At 49.6% G+C, this 22,170-nt stretch overlaps 9 protein-coding genes across 11 annotated transcripts; 6 read left to right on the top strand and 3 right to left on the bottom strand.

The window, feature by feature from the left end:
- Positions 1–216: 216 nt before the first annotated feature.
- FVEG_00502 (hypothetical protein) lies at positions 217–4,841 on the top strand. Of its 2 annotated transcripts, none has more exons than XM_018887001.1 (2): positions 217–506; positions 577–4,841. In XM_018887001.1, exon 2 carries the CDS (start codon positions 724–726, stop codon positions 4,372–4,374), a length of 3,651 nt encoding a protein of 1,216 aa, XP_018742699.1. In that variant the 5' UTR covers positions 217–506; positions 577–723; the 3' UTR covers positions 4,375–4,841. The 2 variants fall into 2 exon arrangements, with proteins under 2 accessions (XP_018742699.1, XP_018742700.1); XM_018887002.1 differs by having other exon boundaries at positions 247–506; positions 569–4,829.
- A 5-nt stretch (positions 4,842–4,846) lies between these two features.
- Positions 4,847–7,741, bottom strand: FVEG_00503 (hypothetical protein). 2 transcript variants are annotated; one of them, XM_018887003.1, is made up of 3 exons: positions 7,220–7,741; positions 5,412–7,144; positions 4,847–5,361 (listed from the first exon to the last, which is right to left on the bottom strand). In XM_018887003.1, the coding sequence occupies exons 1-3, from the start codon at positions 7,443–7,445 to the stop codon at positions 5,191–5,193; spliced, it is 2,130 nt and encodes a 709-aa protein (XP_018742701.1). In that variant the 5' UTR covers positions 7,446–7,741; the 3' UTR covers positions 4,847–5,190. The 2 variants fall into 2 exon arrangements, with proteins under 2 accessions (XP_018742701.1, XP_018742702.1); XM_018887004.1 differs by having other exon boundaries at positions 5,412–7,741.
- Positions 7,742–7,937: 196 nt separating this feature from the next.
- Positions 7,938–10,154, top strand: FVEG_00504 (GTP-binding protein ypt5). The gene is made up of 5 exons (XM_018887005.1): positions 7,938–8,420; positions 8,496–8,515; positions 8,569–8,595; positions 8,655–8,846; positions 8,899–10,154. The coding sequence occupies exons 1-5, from the start codon at positions 8,345–8,347 to the stop codon at positions 9,244–9,246; spliced, it is 663 nt and encodes a 220-aa protein (XP_018742703.1). The 5' UTR covers positions 7,938–8,344; the 3' UTR covers positions 9,247–10,154.
- Positions 10,155–10,225: 71 nt separating this feature from the next.
- Positions 10,226–12,742, top strand: FVEG_00505 (hypothetical protein). Its single transcript, XM_018887006.1, has 3 exons — positions 10,226–10,544; positions 10,622–12,373; positions 12,429–12,742. Exons 1-3 carry the CDS (start codon positions 10,431–10,433, stop codon positions 12,471–12,473), a joined length of 1,911 nt encoding a protein of 636 aa, XP_018742704.1. The 5' UTR covers positions 10,226–10,430; the 3' UTR covers positions 12,474–12,742.
- Positions 12,743–12,892: 150 nt separating this feature from the next.
- FVEG_00507 (hypothetical protein) lies at positions 12,893–15,002 on the top strand. Its single transcript, XM_018887008.1, has one exon. It carries the CDS (start codon positions 13,007–13,009, stop codon positions 14,528–14,530), a length of 1,524 nt encoding a protein of 507 aa, XP_018742705.1. The 5' UTR covers positions 12,893–13,006; the 3' UTR covers positions 14,531–15,002.
- On the bottom strand, positions 14,585–16,293 carry FVEG_00506 (folylpolyglutamate synthase; the record flags this gene model as incomplete). Its single annotated transcript, XM_018887007.1, has 4 exons — positions 14,585–14,999; positions 15,047–15,945; positions 15,995–16,126; positions 16,192–16,293. 4 exons carry the CDS (start codon positions 16,291–16,293, stop codon positions 14,585–14,587), a joined length of 1,548 nt encoding a protein of 515 aa, XP_018742706.1.
- Positions 16,294–16,806: 513 nt separating this feature from the next.
- FVEG_00508 (hypothetical protein) lies at positions 16,807–17,880 on the bottom strand (the record flags this gene model as incomplete). The annotated part of the gene is made up of 1 exon (XM_018887009.1): positions 16,807–17,880. The coding sequence occupies one exon, from the start codon at positions 17,878–17,880 to the stop codon at positions 16,807–16,809; it is 1,074 nt and encodes a 357-aa protein (XP_018742707.1).
- Positions 17,881–18,409: 529 nt separating this feature from the next.
- Positions 18,410–20,780, top strand: FVEG_00509 (hypothetical protein). Its single transcript, XM_018887010.1, has one exon. The coding sequence runs from the start codon at positions 18,557–18,559 to the stop codon at positions 20,291–20,293; it is 1,737 nt and encodes a 578-aa protein (XP_018742708.1). The 5' UTR covers positions 18,410–18,556; the 3' UTR covers positions 20,294–20,780.
- A 197-nt stretch (positions 20,781–20,977) lies between these two features.
- FVEG_00510 (hypothetical protein) lies at positions 20,978–22,139 on the top strand. The gene is made up of 3 exons (XM_018887011.1): positions 20,978–21,146; positions 21,201–21,519; positions 21,573–22,139. The coding sequence occupies exons 2-3, from the start codon at positions 21,445–21,447 to the stop codon at positions 21,669–21,671; spliced, it is 174 nt and encodes a 57-aa protein (XP_018742709.1). The 5' UTR covers positions 20,978–21,146; positions 21,201–21,444; the 3' UTR covers positions 21,672–22,139.
- The last annotated feature ends 31 nt before the right edge of the window (positions 22,140–22,170 follow it).

Raw genomic sequence — 22,170 nt, 5'->3', positions numbered from 1 at the left:
CCTTGGCTTCGAGTGAGTTAATTATTTTCATGTGATGAGTATCGGCAGTTCGGGCCTGAGACAACCGGTACTTGGAATAAGGTGTATGCTTCCCCTCAAACCTTGTACTCCAACATAAGATGAGGTGCCACATCAAGACACGCGTGCGTCACTCCCCGCCACGTTTGTGCCTAGGATAGGTGAGAAACCTAGGCGTAAAACTGGCCCGGGGCGCATCAGAGAGGCCCTGCCTGCCGCCTGTGGCTTCAGTGTCTTGTAGCACCCGTCGGGTCACATCCACTCCCGTGACGTCCTATAGACCCAAGGACCCCTACGCCTAATGTCCAATCCTTTCGACATTAACGCTCCGCAAATGCAACATCCTAACCAACTTACAAGAAAATCTTTGGTCCAACGCATCATCACTGCGACGTATTCCCGTGCACTTCAAAGTGAGCGATGAGCTCTTGAGGCGGATTCCCCCTGTCGGGCATCCACTCCGACCTCGATTGCTGCCGTCATTATCGGTACAAGATTAGCTTCCCAGAATACATCGTCACCAAGGACAACAATATTGACCAGGATTTAGCACATTAGATCGACAAGGACCCTTGAAAAGAAGAAAAACGATGCTGCAATATTGCTTTATTCATCAACACTGACGACAACTCCCCGCTTCTCCTTCGAGCGCGAGCCTAAGAATCTGCCCCTGCTGCTGTCGTTGTATGTAAATACCACGGCGCAATGGCCGACCATCATGCTGCCTCGTCGCTGAGTGCATATGGGAGGCGGGATGGCCCAGTTACCCCGGAGCCTCCCACGAGGTTTAGTTACGACACCGCCGAGAGAGGAGAGCCCAGCATGAACGCTCTCCTCCACGTTCCCCTATCCCCTGAACGACCTCTTGCTTTCTCCGATGACGAAACTCTTCCACGCTACCATCACAAGTCTCGTGGAGCTGCTGCAGTTCCCAGCGGCCTTCAAGCCGGCCGGCCGAAACGAGCCCGTTCGAAGCGACCGCATAAGACCCAACCGAGCAGTGCATTCTTGCTTCAGGAGCCCGTGGCCACAGATGACGACTCCGGAAATCAACGCCGGGCACAAAGAAGTAAATCTCGACATAAGGGGAAGGATGTTCAAGAACCATATTTATCCAATGGCACACGGGACCTAGGTCTTGGGATTAGCTCCGGTAGCGGTCCTCGAGCTCGCGTCGTGTCGCCAGATACATCTCAGGAGGAGTTACTTATAACAAAGAGGGATGAAGCGCAAAGGCGAGGCCGTAGAGCGCACGCATCACAGCCTGGTGCTGCCCTGGACGTCGACTCAACCCAGATAGTCAACATGGCATTGAACCTAAGCGAGTCACGGCGAATTGCGTCTCGGCGCAACATTAGCCGCGGTAACCCTCCACGTCTGGCACCTGTACAAGACTCTCAGACCGGGAGCAATCTCAGAGCACATCTTCAGCAACAAAGAAAGGCTGTCAGAGGGGCATCGCCGATTCCGAATCAAAGCCTTACACCACGACTACCAGGTGTTAGATCCAGTAGCCCACTGCGCCCTTCACCTTTCGAAACTACAGACGCCTCATACCGTTACCATTTTTCGACGTCAACTTTGGCGAGGGCACAGAAAGCCAGAGAACATCTAGAGTTAATGGCCCAGTATAGACGATTGCTGCAAGTTCTTCCTCCACTTAAGACTGGCTACGACAGACCTTCAGCTTCGGGCCCTCCCGGATCACCTACAGAGGGCAGAATACATGCCTTTGAGAGCAGAGAGCTCATGATTCCACTTGGCCGAGAGTACAACCCATTGCAGTATATCAGAAATCGAAAAGTTAGGGCTCGCGAACGAATGGTCATCGATGGTGAGAAGCAGGGGTTTGCTGACGTAGAATCTGTTAAAGATTGGGTCAACAAGGCTTCGGAGCGAGCATCGAGGGAGCTTCTTTCCAGTGATGGTTCGGTTCTACCACCATTTCCAGGTGCTGAAGAAATCGATTCTCAGATAGCCACGGATTCGGCTGCCAAGGCGGCACTGAGAGTTCGACGCCCGAGGGTTGACTGGTTTTTCGAAGCCTGCGACTTGATTGCAGATGCCTACTGGCTCGAACAGGACCATCACAAGCAACTCATTGAAGACCGTAATCTCAACAAAATATACCCACAAACAGGAGAAACCTTAAGCCGGTCAATTTCAGGACAGACCGATGAGCTTGGAACTGGTGTACCACCTTTTATCACTGAAACTATGGAAGAAATGAATAGAAAAGCAAACTCGAACGAATCCAACCTTTCGAAGCCAGAGATTGAACTTCTCGAACCAAGCCACAGAGACCGAGCACGCCAGAAACTTCACGAGATGGGATCTTTCCACCGACAGACTGGCTCAGTGCACCACCGTCGTTTTAGGAGACGAGGATCAACCTCGGATGAGACCGCCAGTGAAGATGATACGCCAACCGAAGGCAAGGCCCGACGTGGAACAATATCAAGTCGCGAGACTGAACTGCTGGAGAAGCAAATGTTGGAAATGGTGGCCCGAGACATGAGACAGCAACGACTCTCTCACGTCCAGGAGACTGAGGCAGAATATATGCAGCCCGAGGACTCGACTTCACCTGAACCCAAACCACAGTCTCAACTGGCCACTGGTAGAGAGTGGAATACGATGGAGTCTAAGGATTCAGAAAATCGCCCCATTCACAACAGAGCTTCCTTGGAAATCCCATCACTGCCAAAACTGGGCAGGAATATGGGAGGAGGGTCCCAACACCGCGGAAACAGCAAAGAACACACAGACTCTCCGCAGCCTATGTCACCTGAACTTGCTCCTCAATACAGCCTATCTGCGCCACCGACTGGCCTACAGCTGTCGGCACCGTCTAGTCGATCATCATCTCCCTCCAGAAACCCATTTACAAAAGTGAAGCAAATCTTTAAGGACAAGACGCGCGATGAATCTGAAGAACCAGCATTGGAAACGGAGGCATCCAGCAGAAGACCTTCCATTCCAGATTCTTTATCCCCAACGGAAATCAAGCCACTCGAACGACAACCATCTAATTCACGGCCGACCTTCGAGAGCCACAAACACCAGCGTAGCGTGGGTAGTATTAGGCCAAGGGGCGACGACCAGGTTGGACTTCGAGGCATGTTTAAGGGCCCTCGTATTGACACGGTAATTCGAGGTGGTGTATCGAGATTGGGCGACATGTTGTGGAAAAAGGACATCCCCATGGAGGGAACCACTGATGTCATCTCTTCCGATGAATCTGATAATGATCAGCCCAAGGGGAGATCGAGAATTTCTCTCAATTTGTCGCGAACAAACTCGAGGCGTAACAAGCCCGAGCCTCAACATGGGGCTAAACACTTCTTGGATTCGATGCCACAGTTCCAGCCCATGGCAGAAACCCATGGTCAATCAGCAATTGACGTAAAGAAGTTGCAACCTTCTCAATTTCGTGTTGAGGTCAGCAAACCGTCCGCGCCTGATATGTCTGGAATCTCAAGCCCCAGCAAGCCTCAGCAAGTTGACAAGGTCACTATCGTCGAGCCCGCCATGTCGGAAGTAGAGTCTTGCCAGGAGAGCGTCAAGGATGGCCTCCGTATCTCAGAAAGGGAAGCTGACGAGGCTGCTCCAATGGTTCGGCTCAACGAACCTGATAATTTCAAAGCACGGAAGTGGTCTATTGCGAACCAGGCCATTCCTCAGGAAGGACAACTTTCGAAGCGTGAAATTGCCCGACTTCGGACGCTTATTCTTACCTCTGGCATCAAAGCCATGGAGATTTCTCGCCGGGCTCAGGAGTTGAAGAAACCGCTTCTTAGAAATGACCTTCAGGAATTGGGTTCTTCACCACAATCAAGTCCAGTGGGAATACCATGGGTTGACATCGCGAAAATGACACCCAAAAAGTCACTGCCTTTCGACGATGCGCTCCCTTGCTCCGACCATTTCCGCCTAGCTCGCCAGACCCTAGACGTGGCGATTCAAACATCAATTGAGCAGTGGCAGACGTCAGCCGATAAATTCACTGCCCAAACGCGTCCGAAACTAGAGGAACGCATCTGGTGTGTTCGCTCTCGAATCGCAGATGAACTATCAGGTATGACACGCGAGGCATCAGACCAAGCTGATGAGACTGGCAAAGACTTAGCCTTGGGGCAGCTCCTCAAGGTCAAGCATGTCACCGATCTTACCGACAAAATGATGCGCAACAGACGCAGGAGATTCAGATGGCTCCGTCGCGGAATGTGGTCCGTTGTTGAGTGGGTGCTTGTTGGTTTTATGTGGTATGTTTGGTTTGTCGTTACCATTTTCAGACTCTTTCTGGGCCTTGGGCAGGGCGTTTGGCAAGGTGTCAGATGGCTCCTTTGGCTATGAGTTGAGACACGTCCCTCTGAAACTTGAAGGTGTGGGGAGGATTGTGTGTCGCAGGAGTTTTCTACATGGGACTGAGTGCTGCGAAAAAAAAGATACCACTATTACATTATTTCACTCTTCACTTGTCCTTACCATTTTCTTCACTGTTCTTACCCATCATTCCCTCCCCCCTTTCCTTTGGATACCAGAGCATTATCCGATTTTGATACCCCTTTCTCGCCTGTGGGGAGAAGCATGGCGTGGCGCCTTGTCTTTTGGTGGGAGCATCTTGCCTTGGAGCAAATGTGTGAATTATGAGCGAAACCTGCTGTACAGTTTTCTTTGTTTATTAATACTCTTGGTCTCATATTTGTAACTTAGAATAATAATACTTATGCCATGCGATTCTGTTCACTTCTCTTCATGGCAACACCCTGTAAACTATATAGATAGGTCTAAATAAGACTTACCGATCTAAAAAGATAGCATTTGTGTGATCTTGAGATGAATTCGAGAAACTTCTGGTAAACTGATAGGAACTTTTATAAGACAATACTTTGTTCGGCCCGTAGACTGAAGGCCTTAAGTCATTTGACTCTGAGGGTTCATCTAAACCTATATTAAAGGAGACAATATCTATGCATTGACAAAGCCATATAGACAAGCAACATCATAACGACAAACGTCTTGATTATCCCAAACCACCCAGCCGGTACAAAGAATCGAAAAAAGCAGGCTTCTATAGTCTTTGAATAAAGAAAACCTTCAAAGTCATGCCACCGCGCCACTAGAGCAAAGCACCCACATTATAACCAAAGTTCAAGCCCCCTTTTGATTCTATTCAATCCTCTTCTTGCCCTCCTCGGCATTGAGGTATCGGGCTGTGCTGAGTCCTCTCTCGTGTTTCGCCACGTAGGTTCCAATAACAGAGTCCTTACGTGCCTTGGCGAAGTGTTCATTATAGCCCTCAACAGCAAATGGCCTGGGGTTGAGGCGTGGCCAGTTAACCTAGAAATAATTAGAATGGTTCGAGGTGAGTGTCAGTCAGCGAAACTTACGTAGAGCATGCCGTGGTTCCAGACAAAGTAGAAAGACCAGGCAGCAATAGCCATCCAGAAGAAAAGGAAGACACGAAGAGGCAGGGCGCTTGCCTCTGGGTCTCGGCGGGTAAAGAGACCAATGAATACAATAAAGACACTGAAGGCAAGGATATAAGGAATAGCCTGGATCAAGACCGGTCGACGGTCAGTGAAGACCAGAGTAGTGCCGATATTGGTTGAGCCCGGTCGGTAAGCTCCAAGGAAAAGATCGAAAGAATCCTGTCGCGGTCCATCGAGGAAATTGTTACGGAAATAACGTGTGATACCAATACGGGCATCCTGAAGGGCGCCGACTTTGGTCCGGTTACCAGTACGTGTGACATCCGTCTTCATGGCACCAGTGCCAGCATATGAGTTGGAGACAACATCAGCGTTGTCAGCCCAGAGATTACGGAAAAGATCCTCAAAAGCAGGATCCTCGTCACGGAATGAAGAGCCGCGGGGCATGAAGCCAACATCTTCAAAGATGCGGTCAAGCTTATGGCGAGCGAACATGCTCTGGACAACGTTCGTTCGGTCGAGACAGTCCATGCAGTTTGTACGCATGACACTCGTCTGGTAGCTACGGGCGTCGAGGCTACCGTCAACGCTGGACGGGGTATCAACAGCACGGAAGTAGCCCTGCTTCTCCAATGCATCGGCCAACTTCTCAATAAGAGCGTAAGCCTTGTGCATCTTCATGCCCTTTGTCTCGCTGTGGTAATCAAAGTAGACATAGTGCAGCCGGTCAAACCCTTGGCGTTTGCCCTCCGGTTGAATTGTGGTGAACTTCTCCTCAGTGAGCAAGTCTGCCTCTTGCCGCTCCTTAGGAGAAGAAACGAGCTTCTCCACCATCTGCTCGTACGATTGCTTGACCCGCTGCTCGCGACCCTTCTGATTGACCAAGTTGATGAGATAGTTGTCACCGTATAAGCGAATTTGCTCGTCGAAGTGTTTCTGTGCCGCGGAAAGAGCTGCATCAACGCCGCGGATTTGGAGCTTGGGAACATATCGCAAGCTGTTGATTTCAGCCCAAAACGTAGGAACGCTGCCACGTGTTTGAACATAAGAGAATATCTGCATCTCTTGACCGGCGCCAGCGCCAAACTTGCCGCTCTGCATGTCCGAACTGCCTGCGTATCCACCCAACCCGCTGCTACTGTCGTTGAGGATGATGATTTGTTCCGTCTCATTGTAGTTGGCGACGTGTCCTTCATCATCTACACCTCGAGTAAAGTACCTGGTACCACCACGGTGGCGGGATCGGCGGGTAATGAGAGCCAGAGTCAAGGGGTTGCCCTTGAATGTGGTAGGCTTGATCTCCAGCATGCCGAAGATGCACGGTAGGATATATGGGTCAACGCCGGGCTGTGAGCCAGGCTGTGATCGAGCGCCTCGGGTGCGGAAGTCGATTAAATCGCCCTGAAGATACTTGTTGAAGAAGAAACGATCGTCGGCCTGCATCCACAGGGGCTTGGAAGTGTCGGCCTGGGCCTGACGTTGGAAGGAGTTGGTAAGATCGATGGAATAAGAAAAGTACATAGGCCCTGAAGCCAAAAAGTTCTTAAGAAGCTGAATGAAGATGTCTTCGTCGGGGTCGTGAATCAAGCGCTCGCGCATGGGCAGGATCTCTGTGGCAGCGACCTTGTACACCATGTGACCTTTGAGACGGCCAACAGGCTGGGCTTTCGTAATGAAGATGACATACTTGTCTTTACATGGTCAGTGAAATGCACAATCCAAAACCAGATGACATCAGCCCAAGATTTGGCGCGGCGGAGACGAACCAAGGCGAAGCTGAATAATTCCTAGAATACCAGCGATACTCGAGACGCGAGTGGTTCTCTTGGCTGATGCGGCGCTGCCTTCGCTCAGGCGGACATCGCCAGTGGGACGATCGATTACCAGGGCAGGCGCATCGGGAGACGAAGGCGAAGTGAAAGTATAAGAGTCGTTGGCGATCTTGACATTAATGTCGCGATAAGGCAATTTGGGGGTGTTGAGCTGCGCCATAGCTGAAGCTGTTAAGATTAGGAAAGCAAGATAGAAAAAGAGTTGAAGGTTATAGTAAAGCCCGGGAATTAAGAGTGGCCAACTGGCGACTTGTTCACCCTTGACGGCTGCAAGAGATAGTGAAATAAGGGAAAAAAGGGACACGACGTGAGGGACGGGCTGAGTTTGTCTGGTATTGGATGGTTAGCTTGAATTGGCAGACGAGTTGATGAGGCCAGCGCAGCGAAGCTATAGCACAGCCACATGGTTAATCGTAATGACGGGATAGAATGGAACTTAAGGGGACCATGGTGGCTCAAGGCGGGACGCACGTCACAAGCCCAGAGCCATGGTATGAGGCTCGTGAGATGTAGAGGTACATGCCGCTCGCCGAAATCAGGGTCTCTGGATCAGTACAGCTACCGGGTGAACACTGCGCAAGTGTACCTCCCCGAGACCCCGTCCTCCCACCTATTACAGTGGCACTGTGGGTGTCCGTCCACCAAAACAGGCCCTGCCTGACGTGTGCCTCGTGCCATTTGAGCCAGTCACGGCTCAGGACTAAAGAACCAAGGCAGTCACTTTACCTCCCCAAGTCCCATCCACGTCCGTCCCGTCTTAATCAAAGAAGCGAAGCCCCATCTTAAGACTCGCCTCTCACCTTCAGCCTCGACTTTTGTCTTGTCATCTCACTATCGTTGCCAACCTCTTCGCCCTAAATCGCCCTTTTCCCTCGATTCGCTTGCGTCGCGCAATCATCCCGATACGATTTCCGGTCCGAGCGTCTCTCCACGCCCTCGTTCTAGGACACGTCCAATCCCTCAACGTCCAGGTCATACCGCCACTGCTGCTATCACTGTCACTCTTGATAGACGTTCCCCATACCTCTTCATCTCGAAATTACATTCCCATCTCTCACTATGGCCTCTCGACAACCTCCAGCTGGCGCCCGCGGCACTAACACCCGGTTCGCTCAGTTCAAGCTGGTTCTTCTTGGTATGTTACATGATGTCGGCATTCCTTGCCTGACCAGTTTCGGATTCATGGCATATTTGCTAACTTGTGACATAGGCGAGTCCGCTGTAGGAAAGGTATATCGCAACGACAGTCTTTGATACGATGTTTACTAAATTTTCAACCTCAGAGTTCAATAGTCTTGCGATTTGTCAAGGTATGAACTACTGGCGCCCACGCCATTGTATGAGACAGCAACTTACCAAGACATTCTAGGACCAATTCGATTCCTATCGCGAGTCCACCATCGGTGCTGCCTTCTTGACCCAGACCATCTCTCTCGATGAGAACACTACTGTCAAGTTCGAGATCTGGGATACCGCCGGCCAGGAACGCTACAAGTCTCTCGCTCCCATGTACTACCGAAATGCAAACTGCGCCGTTGTCGTTTACGATATTACTCAATCTGTACGTTCACCAGATCTACAACCACCATAGGGTCATATTAATATTCCTCCAGGCATCACTAGACAAGGCAAAGGCTTGGGTTAAGGAGCTACAACGCCAGGCGAATGAGAACATTGTCATTGCCCTCGCAGGAAACAAGCTGGATTTGGTTACTGAGCAACCCGACAAACGAGCCATTCCTACTGCCGATGCTGAGGCTTATGCCCGTGAAGCTGGCCTCCTCTTCTTCGAGACTTCTGCCAAGACTGCCGAGAACGTCCAAACTCTTTTCACAGCCATAGCTAAGAAGCTGCCTTTGGACCAAGCTGGTCCACGACATGCTCGACCGGGACAACGACCGGGTGTCAGCCTGGCTCCCGAGAACTCCAACACTAACGTCAGCGGCCCTTGCAGCTGCTAGGCAGGCATCGAAGTTGAGGCATCAGGTTTACAGTCCACTTTTCGTTACGCCCACGCACATATCACAGAGGCCTCAGCGTGGATCCAGCACGGCGAGTTGTCCGAGATTACGGACTCTGAGGTAATGCATGAGCTGGGGCGTGTCATATAATTTATCGGAGTCCTTGGGTTTGGAGGGATCAGTTCAGTCCATACTTTTTTAATACCGAACTTGAATTTTTGTTGCTGGTAGTTTGAATGACCTGGATGCTCGACTGTACCGTCGCCTGGCACTTCAGCGTGCCAGAGAACGGGGAGTGGCTAGGGGAGGTATGAGAACAACAGACCTCGATCATAGGCGACTTAAATGTCTGAAGGTTTCTTATTCCCCATTGGTGGCTCATGACATGGGCAAGCAGGAGAGTATGGACGAGCCGCTCTATAGTTTCTTTTTCTTCACAGCTTCTGAATAGATGGCTGCTATTAGATGAATTATGGGATCATGTTAACAAAATCCTATGCTGCATGTGATCAGGCCATGCGTATTTTATGTTCACGTTGTGAGTCTGGAAAAGGCCGGAATGCATTTCAAAACACTATTGGCATTAGAAGCTCTTCATAACTACTTACTAAGTGGCTATTTAGGCTCTGGTCCGAGGTCTCATGTCTTTTTTTGCCCCCAAACAGAGTTCGTGAGGAAGTCTGGGATGCAGACATGTCTTGGAGTTGGATCCACGTAAGAACTCGTCAATTGAATGAGTGTTAGTTGCGTTAGTGTATTCAGTATCGCCACATAACAATGAAAACATATGTTGAGATTATTATAATTCTTTAGAATAGGTATTCAACAGAGCACGACTTGATATTTCAACCCCATGATCACATGTAATCAACCAGAAGTTACTAACCATAGGCTCTTCACTAGGAGAGAAAAGCAGCTGATCAACTGCGTAAAAGGAGCCTATGAGATAAACTTGCTCTTTTTAGAATTGAATGAATGGTTTTGCTTCATCATGTTCGGTGGTTGATGAGGTAGTTGCGTCACCCGGTTCCTGCCGCTTGCTTAACATTTAGCTCCATACAAATCCCGGGAGCTGGGCTTTTGCCGAACTTCTACCCTGAGCGTTTTTGAAGCAGCTCTCAACTCCATCTAACCGAAAATCAACTGCATCGCGAACTGCGCCCTGTTCGCCATTGCAATCCCTCATGTTGCGAACTTCGCTTCACTCTGTGAGGGCATTTGGCGGCAGGCCCGTTGTGGCCGCTGCTGCCCGCCAATGGCCAATTGCGGCCTCACGGCGTGCCGGCCTTGCTGGTCAGGTAAGCTTTCTTTACAACGTCACAGCTCGTGTTAGTTGCTTCAACCAGAAATAAACTAACCGCGACGATGATTCCAGCGTTTCTACTCCGTCGAGAAGAAGCCCGAGCTCGATCCTACTAAGCAACCTGTTTTGCCAGCTTCCCAAACCGTTACGTCCGAGAGAATCCATGAGACCACCCTTGACGATGTTGGCGAGACCAAGGCCGCTATCACAGACGTCCCTTTGACACCCCCTCCCCCTCCTCCTGCGCCTGCGCCTATCAAGAAGAAGGGGTTTTTCCGAAGGCTCAAAAACTTTGTCTTCACCCTGCTTGTTCTTGGTGTCGTTGGTTTCGCTGGAGGTGTCTGGTACTCTCGCGTGAGCGACAACTTCCATGATTTCTTTACCGAATACGTCCCCTTTGGCGAGCAGGCTGTTCTTTATCTCGAGGAGATGGACTACAAGAAACGATTCCCTAACATCACCGGCCGATCAAAGACTCAAGCCACCGAGGATGCTGTTCGAGTCCCTGCCCAAAGCGGTGCTTCCTGGAGAGTAGCCGATGCAGGCCAAGCCGGACGTCACTCAAGTGCTGGCCCTGTTGCTGCCGCTGCAAAGAAGGTTGAGGAGGTTGCTAAACCCAAGGCCAAGGCCAAGTCTCCAGTCGAGGCCAAGCCTGTTGCGAAGGCCGTTGAGGAGCCTACTCCTGCCCCCAGGTCTAACTCTGGTTTCAAAGCCCCAGAAGTTAATGAGCCTTCCAAGATGCCTCCTCTCAAGCCGATCGACCTTCTATCGCTTGAGGATGCAAGGGAGCCTGTCGTCCAAGACCTCGTCCACATGGTGAACGACCTCATCCTAGTCATCAACGCCGACAATGCCCATGGCAAGTACGGCACCTCTGTTAGCAAGGCTAAGGATGAGATCGCCAAGGTTGGAGGCAAGCTCAAGGCCATGAAGGGTGAGTTCGAGAAGAAGGCTGCCCAGCAAGTCAGAGAGAAGATCGAGGAGTTCGATAAGGCTGCTACCGATCTAATTGATCGTGTTGAGAACACCATGATCAACCAGGAGAACCAATGGCGACAAGACTTTGAGCAGGAGATGAAGAAGGTCCGAGAAAACTACGAGGACCGAGTTAATGTCCTTCTTGAGCGTGAGAAGAAACTCAATGAGGAGAAGCTCCAGAATCAGCTCGCCCAGCAGGCTTTGGCCCTTAAGAAGGAATTCACCAAGGATGTTGAGAAGCAAGTCGAGCAGGAGCGTGAGAGCCGACTAGGCAAGCTGAACGCTCTATCATCTGCCGTGTCAGACCTCGAGAAACTTACCACAGGCTGGAACGATGTTATTGACACCAACCTCAAGACCCAGCAGCTACACGTTGCTGTTGAGGCTGTCCGAGCCAGCTTGGAGGATGACCGCCACCCTCGCCCTTTTATTCGCGAGCTCGTTGCTCTCCGGGAAATCGCTTCGGATGACCCCGTTGTCAATGCCGCCATCGCCTCCGTTAACCCATCCGCTTACCAACGCGGTATCTCTACTACCTCTCAGCTGATTGATCGTTTCCGTCGAGTCGCCAATGAGGTGCGAAAGGCTTCCTTGTTACCCGATGAGGCCGGTGTTGCCAGCCACGCTTCTAGTTGGGTTCTTAGCCACGTTATGTTCAAGAAGCAAGGTCTTGCGGACGGTAATGATGTTGAGAGCATTCTTACCCGAACCCAAACATACCTTGAGGAGGGCGACCTGGATTCTGCGGCGCGAGAAATTAACGGCTTGGATGGATGGGCCAAGACCTTGAGTAAGGATTGGCTCGGTGAGGTTCGCAAAGTGTTGGAAGTTCAGCAGGCTCTCGATGTGAGTTCTATCGTTTTCCATATGTTTATCTTTGCTTTTGCTAACATGATCATAGGTGATTGCCACAGAAGCCCGTCTTCAAAGTCTGCGTGTGGATTAAACAAAAAAAGGGATGTTTCATTTGTTGTGTATAATTGGATCCAGGCGCCGTCGTGTCTAGAGAGAGGCTGGATAGCCGTGTATTAGATAGCAATAGACGATGAGAGCGTGATTACCTTATTCTGGCTATTTATTATTGCCGATAGTAACGTCTCGTTGCATGATTCCTGATCATTCGTTGATGAATACAGCACCAGGGCTGAACAACTTGTTAAATCTAGTAATAAGTTAAAACTGCAGAGGCCAAATTCGACATTGTTGACAGCGAAGAACACTGATCGTCGACTTGTCACAACAACAGCAAACTGCTGATTTTTGTTGCATATGAATTGCTGGTCAACATAACTGAATATGTTAAATGGGACAAAGGGCTAGTGTAGAGGTACCACATAAGTTACACATGACGACCGAATAAGCTATCCGACTCCGTTTCTTCACCTTCGCATTTAACTTTGGCATTGATTCTCCCAAGATTTTTATCATGCACTCATTTCTCAGCAAGACCCGACAACACCCGTTCCAACTACCTACTGAATGAAAAGAATTAGTTCACTGCTTAGAAACCAATCAACGCATACAATGGCGGCACGGAAGGGCATCAGCACCGTGTCCCGCGATTACAATGAAGCTCTCCGTCTGCTTTCGACACTTTACTCAAACCGCCAGGTCACGAATCTTTTTGACAAATCAATCGCCGCGAATGCCTCATCTGTGCCACCAAAGGATCCCAATGCTTTAGCTATTCCTGAGATGCGCGAATGGCTCCGACGTGCTGGATATGAACCCAAAGATCTCGCACGTCTGAGACACATTCACATAGCCGGCACCAAAGGTAAAGGCTCTGTAAGCGCATTTGCAACGGGTATGCTACGGGAGTACGAGACTGTTGGGACTTATACGAGCCCACATCTCGTCAGTCCTCGCGAGCGCATTGCTATTCAAGGAGAGCAGGTTTCTCAGAAACTCTTCGCTGAGGCTTTCTTTGAGCTCTGGGAAAGGTTGTCTGAAGCTGCTGAGAAGGATGGCAAAAGCCTCACCGAGTCCGAAGGACCTGGCTCAAAGCCATTCTTCTTCCGCTTCATGACGCTCCTTGCTTGGCATATATTCCTGAGAGAAAAGGTCGATAGCGTTGTTCTTGAATGCGGTATCGGCGGAGAGTATGACGCTACAAATGTGGTGCCTCCCGAGGCTGTTTCTGCTGCGGTCATCACGCAGCTGGGTATAGATCATGTCGCGATGCTGGGCGACACGGTTGAGAAGATCGCATGGCACAAAGCCGGCATTCTCAAGCCAGGTGTGCGTGGTTTCGTCCGACGAATGGACGAGAAGCCTGGTGTGATGCAAGTACTTCGACAACGGGCAGCAGAAAAGGGGGCTGAGCTCATCGAGTTGGATGACGCCAGGATCGAACTATGGGGAGGTGTGAAGGGAAGACTGCTCGGTGACTTTCAAAAGTATAACCAAGCTCTTGCCGTTTGTGCTGTGAAACAACATCTAGGTATTTATTTTGATCCCAGGGACTTTTTTATGAACAGTCAAGCAAGGATGGACAAAGGGCTATGGGACGCAAGTCTCAGAGGGCGCTGTGAGGTCATTCAGCAGGGCCACATTGGCTGGTACCTGGATGGCGCGCATACGAAGGATAGCATGTATGAGGTCGCAAAATGGTTCGCTTCGAATGTCGAAAACGATGAATCCTCAATTCTGGTTTTCAACCAGCAGGAGAGGGATGCAACACAACTACTGGCAATATTGCTTGACACTGTTCAAGAATTTACAGGGAGAGAAAACATATTCAGTCATGCGCTCTTTACGAGGAATGATCAGGAGGGGCCTTCAACGGATGAAGAAGCCAGAGATCTGAGTGTGCAGACACGTGTGGCAAGGATGATGGCTGAGAGAGCAGCTAATTGTGAGGTCAACACATTCGACAATATCCAGGACGCTGTATCTGAGGCCAGAAAAGTTGCAGGATCCCATCAGAAGGTTTTAGCAACAGGGAGCATGTATCTCGTAGGGGGTGTTTTACGAGCTTTGGAGCCTGAAGGATTATTATAAATATAAATACTCCCTGGTGTGCCGGCCAAATTAGATCGTTCTATTATCATCAAATCATAGAGCATCCGCCTTTTCCAGTATGCCCAAGGCACCACCAACGAGATGCAGGCTTCCCGTGATAAATGCCTCCACCGTCTCCCCCTCTGTGAAATCCTCTCCAAGGTGTCGGACGTAGTTAATGGATTGCTCGATTGTGGGCATGACTTTTACCGTGGCTGTGGGATCAAGGGACATCCACTTATCCGCAAACCGTTGCTGAACAGTCATCTTATCGATCTCAGCAGGGTCGAATTGACGGTTGATAAAGTCACGCTTGTAGCCGGATGCGGCATAGGTGACGTTTGTGCAGAAGATGACATGGTCAAATGCTGGCTGTCCTTCTCGTCTGGTCGCCTTGAAGACGGACTCGAGAAAGTCGACAGCTTCGGAGCGGCCTTGTTGGTTGAAAATCATGACACGCATTCCATTGCTAAATCTATTAGTTGCAGGGCAGGATGGGGTAACTTGATGACTTACCGCCCAGAAGTTTCGTCCTTGAACCACTTGGACGACATCTTGAGACTATCAGAAGTATGGGCGCCATCGACGTGCCATGTCACCTTGTCTTCCTTCTTGACCTCACACCGACCTCTCCATACAACCTTTTCAAGCCCGTCTACAAACTCCTTGGGCAAAGTATCCGTCCGAGCTGGTAGAGAAATGCCAACTTTTTCCAGTGCTGTTTCGGCGAGTGCGATAGCCAATGTAGCATTGCGCTTCTGAAATATTGCATCTGGTCGAATCTGAACACTGCTAAGTCGGGGGTCGACTGGTAGGACTTTCAAATCCGCGTTCTTTTCCGAGGCCCTTTTCCTCAGAACTTCTTCTGCATCTGGCACCTGTTCGATTGTAAAAGCCGCGCTTCCAGACTTCATGATACCCGCCTTGTGCCATGCAATCTTGGCCACTGTATCACCGAGAGCAAAGACATGATCAATGCCCAGTGTACTAATACCAGATGCTATAGGTTTCTCCACGACATTTGTAGCATCAAACTCACCACCAATACCAGTCTCATATATAGCAACATCTATGCCTTCTTGAAGAAAGACGTGCCAACTCATTAGAGTCAGATATCGCGCATAAATAGGTCGAGGAGCCATGAGTTGCTTTGCGTCATCTTTCGGTGCCGATTCAAGACGGTCCCACACTTCGAAGAAGTACTTTGCGAATAGGTCTTCTGAAATAGGCGTTGAGTTGATGCGTATGCGCTCACGAACAGCGATGAGATGAGGCGATGTGAAAAAGCCTGTCTTCCGGGGTATGCCCCTTGTGTGCTGATACTGAGAGAGGATAGAGTCGACAAAGGCACAGGTACTACCTTTTCCTTTTGTGCCGGCTACATGTACAATGTTTAGGCGATTGAGATCAGATGGCTATCATTTGATTAGTCTCATGTATATATGTCGTGCTCGGTGGCCTTACGGTATATCCAATGCGATGAAGATATGTCCGCATTTCCTTGATAGACACAGCATCAGGCCTTATCCCCGCCTTCCGACGAGCCTCAATGATATCAAAAGGTGTTTGAAGTGAGTTGAGCGCATCAATGGCATCCTGAAATAAGTCAGCTGGTCATTCTTCTTTGTCTTGCGCGTGAAACGGTATGAGAGGCTGCGTACATTATAGGACCGTCCTTTTGAGGCCATGGTGAATATCGCGACTCGTTGTACGGCTGAGAAACTGATAGGTTGCCTAAAAGCCCGCCATAAGACATGACGCATTGAAGTCGGCAACGTCTTGAGATGTTTAAACGAAGCTGTCTTGTCTTTGGTGATGGTAACTCGCAGAAAGCTCGGGTAATCCACTCGTGAAATCAACGCCGTGCTATAGACGAGTTATTCGGGCTCAGTGACCGTACCATGAGCTACTAATGTCGAAGGAGCCGGTACAAGTCAGAGATATCGTATGTAGACCTTTTCGACTTTGCCAAATAGAAATTTGGGCTCCTGAAGCGATGTCGCCGGGCACCAGACTAGAGATGTATCCCGCTAAGAACTTAGTGATAAGACGGGCTTCGGGAAGCGAATGCCGCTGACTGGATTATTACCTAGCCATGGCCAAAGTAAGCTCATATAAAATTCTTCAGCAAATAGAGGAATACTTATTTGATATTATTCTGACATTTGAACCTCAACTATGCAGTTATGAATCATTGTCGCTGCGCCAACAAACACCTGGCAACCCCAAGGCTAACATGCATTGTCCTTCGGGGAAACCTCCGAGTATCGGAGCCATCAACCGATATTGTAATCCTCAATAACACCTTCTCTCTTCAACACCCACTTGTTCATGCCTTCTTGCAGTGCTTCAGTGAAGCCGCTATCGAATCTCTTTCCGCTATCAGCCCATGCCAACCTTGCTCGCCAAGTGAGCCACTTCTCTGCCATGACACCTTCGGGCGCTCGGATGATACCTGTAGCCAAGTCGACAACCTGATGGTCCTCAGACGGCCTTCGACAAGCGTGAGAAAAGAAAATGGTTGCACCGCAAGTACCGCAGAAGGATCTGACCACATCTTCCGACGATTTGAACGTCTTGGCGCTCCCAATGAGTAGATCGTCTTCGATACGGGGTTCGCATATGGATAATGGGATAAATGTCCATCCCACAACGTTAGTCCCATTGTGAAGCCGACAATCATCACATGCGTCAAAAGTCGCGAGCCATTTGGTATCATCTCTATGCGAAACGAATTGCGAATAGAATTTGTCCTCCTTGATCTTTTGGCTCGGCCGGGGAATAGTGAAAGAGATGCCTTTACACTCGCATTCCACACGAAGACGCTCCTCCCCGTCATCCCCAACTTCCATGTGAGATTCAACTATATTTGCCCCGGGGCTACCGTCAGGAGGGTTCCAGTCCATGAACTCCTTTCCGCTCGTATGTGTCAGAGCCCCGGCGATGCCCCTGTCCTTTGTCGAGTTGCTGAAGATGTGCTTCCGGACATCAAAGAAGTCTGAAGCGTTGACGAATATTGATGAAGCAACTGTCCAGAACTCGTTCTCAGGCGGCCCAGTTGAAGCAATGTGGCAACCACACGTTGAGCAGAAGTTCCATGTTCCGATCTTCTTCCCGATCGCGTAGCGGGTCATATTGCTTCTGGAGGATGGTTCCACGAACTTGGGCTTCACTCCATCCGGCAGCGGAGCATGGAAGATGCATGGCGCACCAGAGCCATACCTGCAGAGACTGCAATGGCAGAGATGTGTGAGTAGAGGTAGTTTCGAAACCGGTACATCGATTGTATAATGGACAGAGCCACAATAGCACTTGGCTTCAAGGGTCTTACTTTCAATACCTTCGGCCATGGCTCAGAAAGTTGCAGGTAGGCTTAGATGTGTAGGTAGTAAAGACTGTTCTGTCGGCGACCAGTGGATAGTGAACGAAGTTGCACGTCAGCCCGAGGCGAAAGACCTGCTGCTTTTATACGGCGACCTCTGATTGTGGGGATAACTCAATAGGCAGGTGCCGCCATACGTCGTCTTATAATTCCTTGGATATATGGAAGTGCATCTGGCATGTAACAACAAAGTTGGTCGGAGGGATTCAGGCCGATGGATTACATATTTGCCCACATTTGAACATGTTGATGCTCTATCAGAATTCGTGACCAAAGATAGAGTTATCTGTTAATGCCATAACAGACAGCGTGAAGTTCGCCTCCTTAGTATCATGGTGCACCCCGCGATTAAAGCCTTTTGACCTGAAGGGCGTGCATAACGCTAAGGCTGAGATCGCCAGGTCGTTATCGATCGTTATTTTGAATTGGTGGGCGGATGTTATTGTGGGCCTACGTCGACAGCAAAATACTAGCCAGATTGATAGCCGAAGTTAGCCCGTCAATCTTCAAAGGCTGGTTCCCCAACTTTTTTTTCTTAGTGGAGAGGCTGGACCATTCATCATGACTTCAACGACTCACAAACTTTCTTCCTCTTCTATCTCCTTCTATCGCAGCGTCATAAAAGTTGCACCGGATTAGAAAAAATGCCAGAGCTCTTGGACTTTGATGAGCAACAGAGGCAACTGGAAGATGATCTTAGCAAGCTGCAGAATGCCCTGAAGCATTGGCAGACCTGGCATGTTGAGTATGAGATGCTCAAAGAAGAGGTTGAAGCCGTTTGCAAGAATGGCGAGACGGAGCTTAAGGCTATTCATGCCGGATTCGAAGGAGAGCTGCTGAAAGATCGTGAACTCGATGAGATCTTTGGTGAGAGGACACATCGATCTGGTGAACAGATTCTGAACATTCTTGACCGTCGCATCGATTACGTTACCGCGAATATCGCATCGCTGCGAAATCAAATCAGCGCTGCTGAGACCAAGCTTGATGAAAGTCAACCCGACTTTACTGAAGACGACGGCCTGCCTATTACGGAAATTATCGAGCAGCTTGACGATGACGACAACGTTATCTCTTACAAGCTTAACCAACCTGATACGGCCTTACCTCAGATTCAAGATGCCCTTCAGAAGGCCGGTATCGACGATCTCGAAGATAGCAACTCAGTCTCAAAGGCCGAGAGCCCTAGACAAAAGGAAGCGGAACACTCCCAAGAAAATCCCTCGCAACATATAGAGCTTGAATCCACGACTCTAGCACCATCCGCCACTAAAGGGGTGGTGTTTGCTGCAGATACTAAAATGCAAGACGGCCCAATGCCCCAAGTCTCGCGGAATGCTAAGCGTGTTGAAGAGATCATGAACCATGCCAAGGAGCAGGAGAAGATCAGCAGCGAGCAAGCGTACATCCCCGAGGATGAGGATGAAGAGGATGCGGAGTTGCGGCGGCAGATGCTTGAATACTCGGGAGAAGTTGGTGCTGTTGTCGCCGAGCTGCAGCTCGAGGAGGGAGACAGCGATGACTACGAATATGAGGACAGTGATGAAGGTTTTGAGGGTGATGATGACGGCCAGGAAGACAAGTATGGTCGGTATACTGGCCGCGTTGTGACGGATGATTACCGTCAAAGAATGCTAGAATTGGAGAAGAAACTGGGCATCAAATCTCGCTTCACGGAGCAGCCAGAAGATAGGGATGGTGACGCGAGTTCGGATGACGAAGAAGGCATTGGCCGTATCGTGGTCAAGCCAGCCTCGGTAACAACATCATCATCAGCCTCAAAACCTGCGCCCGTCAAGTCAAACATCAAAGAAAAGCAACCAGAACAACTCAACGGCAAGAAGGGCGTTCGCTTTGCTTCCAATCTGGATATCGCACCAGAGAATGAGCCTCCTGTCCTTCCAGCGAGAGAAGCTCCTATGAAGGAAAAGGAACCCATTGTGGAACCATTGAGCGACAAAATTGTTGAGCGCTCTAGCACCGCCAAGGCTCCCGATACATCTGAAGTCAAGTCGACGCGCAAACCATCGAGATTCAAGAAGGCCAGAGATACTGTTCCACCGGGCCCTCTTGATGTCCGTGCAAAGTTCTTAGATCAAGACAGGCCCACGGCACCTACGGGTCCTGAAGGAACAACACTCGCTGACACATTAGTTGAGCGCGAATCCATACGCGCTGCTCCCCACCCACCGGATGAATTCGATGATGAGTTGATATATCAAGAGGTCGCTGATGAGCACCACAAGCTTCGAAAGAAGTTCATCCAACGAGAAGGTGGGTTCCTCAAGGAAGATGAATCTCCGATCCAACCTTTGGAGGAGCAAGATGGTGGACGAGAGCCAGTCAGTCGTTTCAAGGCTGCCAGGCTCTCAAAGTACTGAACAAAACAAAATAAAGAACAAAAGTAAGGCACTCGGGTCTGGAAATGACAATGGAATGAGCTGCAGGGGGAACGAAGAGTCGAGAAGAATCGATTTGTTACCCGTCTTATGCTGCTCTCGAGTTGCATTTTGTGAAGGGCATCAGTGATTGCTACAGTGCTACACTCTAATACGCGTCGTTTATGCTAACCCTATGTAAGGATGGATAACTTGACATTTGATTTGGTTATTGACTATTGACTCTGATGGGGGGTCACACGGAACGCTTTTCAAATCTGACAATTGATGTGTTGCAGCCTTTAATCTGCTTCTACATTACTAGCGGCTCCAATAGTAAATTCAGACGGGCTCTCTGAAACCATTACCTTAAGCTTGTGGTTTTGGTTATTCGTTTCACCCTTTACATTTCATTTTAGCTATCACACCTTATTTATTAGTGGCCTGAAGAATCCACGTGCCTATTAGTATTCTTATCTGTTGTCCTCCGCCTCGGACCCTCGGTGGCTTAGTTATGACTTGCGTGATGTTTTGTCTGCGTCTCTCTTAGTATCTATCCCTGTTTGTCGTATTGCCTATTCAAGCTTTTGAGGCTTGCATAAATGTGGAATGCGGGCGTTCCGGAAGTTCGGCACCGCATCTTTCGGCAGTGACCGTGCCGGTTAATGGCTTGCTGACGGCCTTGAACCCTATCATTGGCGAATGGCGTGCCTGGACGAAACCATACTCGGCGTCAGTTTGCCGTACGTCTTATACATAGTATCCTTAATAGTACGGACCCTGGCCAGAACACTCTCCCTACGGCTGCTCCCGTAGACAATATCTCAGGCCTGGACGGCTACTCGGCATCTCAAGCGTACGTCACAGAAGTCTCTGGTCAAAGCTGAACTAACAGGAATCATACGGTGAGGCCAATCAAGAATGTAGACAAAGACAGGAGCTGCTGGGACCGAGTGGCTGAGTTTCAGTGAACAGAGAGGCCTCTCAGTTGGCTGAGGGTACTTAAGAGCTCGTTCCTAGCTGTGGGATTACTGACTTGAACAATACAATACACAGACAGCACTAATAAACAAACAAATCTCCTTCATCACCTACTCACTACCTTTCCTCTTCTTATCCAGATCCATCACTCCATCTCCCTCGAATCATTCAAGATGCCCGCCGCCATGGAACCCACTCAGCAAGCCCCCATGACCTCTGATAACGGAGACATCGTCACACAGCAGCCTGTAAGTTGTATAGCACGCAAGGCTCCATCCTTCACATACTAACACGTATCAAGAGCGCTGAGCCTCAGCCTGATATGACCATGCGTGGTGGTGAGGAGGCTGGCTGTGAGATCTGCTGTGGTCTCTGCGCCTGCGATGAGGGATGCTGCTAAGCAGACAGACTCACGTAGAGTGTTCTGAGCAGAATAGACTGCTCGGGATTGGAGTTTGGGTAGCATTGTTATCGTGATTTAGCAACTCCCGTCTGGATGGTTGATCCAGTGGAGCAATAAACTACATTCAAAACATCTGATGCCTTCATGATATAGGCTTTATGTCTAATAGTAACCTAAACCAGAGATCTGGGACAGATTCTATGTCAGTTTGGCCGAACCCTTTTGAGGAATCCGTCTTCCGTATCCACCTACGCCTGAAGGCTCGTAGTACAAAGATCAGCGAACCAATAGATAGGCATTTATACAGAGTCTTAGATAAATATGCAATATTGCGATCATCCACAGAATACAAATCAGACTGGATTTCAAAATTGGTACGGTGGTGTTGTATGTGTGCCGTGTTTTTCAGGAACCTAATCATACTGGCTTGTTCATACTGCCTAAATAGAACAAGTTCATCCTATCACGCACATCTATTTGTACCCGAAGACTCTTT

The sequence above is a fragment of the Fusarium verticillioides genome, chromosome 1 (assembly GCF_000149555.1).
Source record: "Fusarium verticillioides 7600 chromosome 1, whole genome shotgun sequence".
In the NCBI taxonomy this organism is placed as follows: Eukaryota; Fungi; Ascomycota; class Sordariomycetes; order Hypocreales; family Nectriaceae; genus Fusarium; species Fusarium verticillioides.
The sequence above is the reverse complement of the archived record's forward strand: the minus strand, read 5'-3'. Positions and strand labels throughout refer to the sequence as shown.

Bases quoted from the DNA above. Each gene is read 5' to 3' on its own strand.
- FVEG_00502 (XM_018887001.1), top strand. From the start codon at position 724: ATGGCCGACCATCATGCTGCCTCGTCGCTGAGTGCATATGGGAGGCGG.
- FVEG_00503 (XM_018887003.1), bottom strand. From the start codon at position 7,445: ATGGCGCAGCTCAACACCCCCAAATTGCCTTATCGCGACATTAATGTC. The intron at 7,145-7,219 runs GTTCGTCTCCGC...GACCATGTAAAG, and splicing joins AATTATTCAGCTTCGCCTTG to ACAAGTATGTCATCTTCATT. The intron at 5,362-5,411 runs GTAAGTTTCGCT...AATTATTTCTAG, and splicing joins GGAACCACGGCATGCTCTAC to GTTAACTGGCCACGCCTCAA.
- FVEG_00504 (XM_018887005.1), top strand. From the start codon at position 8,345: ATGGCCTCTCGACAACCTCCAGCTGGCGCCCGCGGCACTAACACCCGG. The intron at 8,421-8,495 runs GTATGTTACATG...CTTGTGACATAG, and splicing joins GTTCAAGCTGGTTCTTCTTG to GCGAGTCCGCTGTAGGAAAG. The intron at 8,847-8,898 runs GTACGTTCACCA...ATATTCCTCCAG, and splicing joins TTTACGATATTACTCAATCT to GCATCACTAGACAAGGCAAA.
- FVEG_00505 (XM_018887006.1), top strand. From the start codon at position 10,431: ATGTTGCGAACTTCGCTTCACTCTGTGAGGGCATTTGGCGGCAGGCCC. The intron at 10,545-10,621 runs GTAAGCTTTCTT...CGATGATTCCAG, and splicing joins GTGCCGGCCTTGCTGGTCAG to CGTTTCTACTCCGTCGAGAA. The intron at 12,374-12,428 runs GTGAGTTCTATC...ACATGATCATAG, and splicing joins AAGTTCAGCAGGCTCTCGAT to GTGATTGCCACAGAAGCCCG.
- FVEG_00507 (XM_018887008.1), top strand. From the start codon at position 13,007: ATGAAAAGAATTAGTTCACTGCTTAGAAACCAATCAACGCATACAATG.
- FVEG_00509 (XM_018887010.1), top strand. From the start codon at position 18,557: ATGCCAGAGCTCTTGGACTTTGATGAGCAACAGAGGCAACTGGAAGAT.
- FVEG_00510 (XM_018887011.1), top strand. From the start codon at position 21,445: ATGCCCGCCGCCATGGAACCCACTCAGCAAGCCCCCATGACCTCTGAT. The intron at 21,520-21,572 runs GTAAGTTGTATA...ACACGTATCAAG, and splicing joins ACATCGTCACACAGCAGCCT to AGCGCTGAGCCTCAGCCTGA.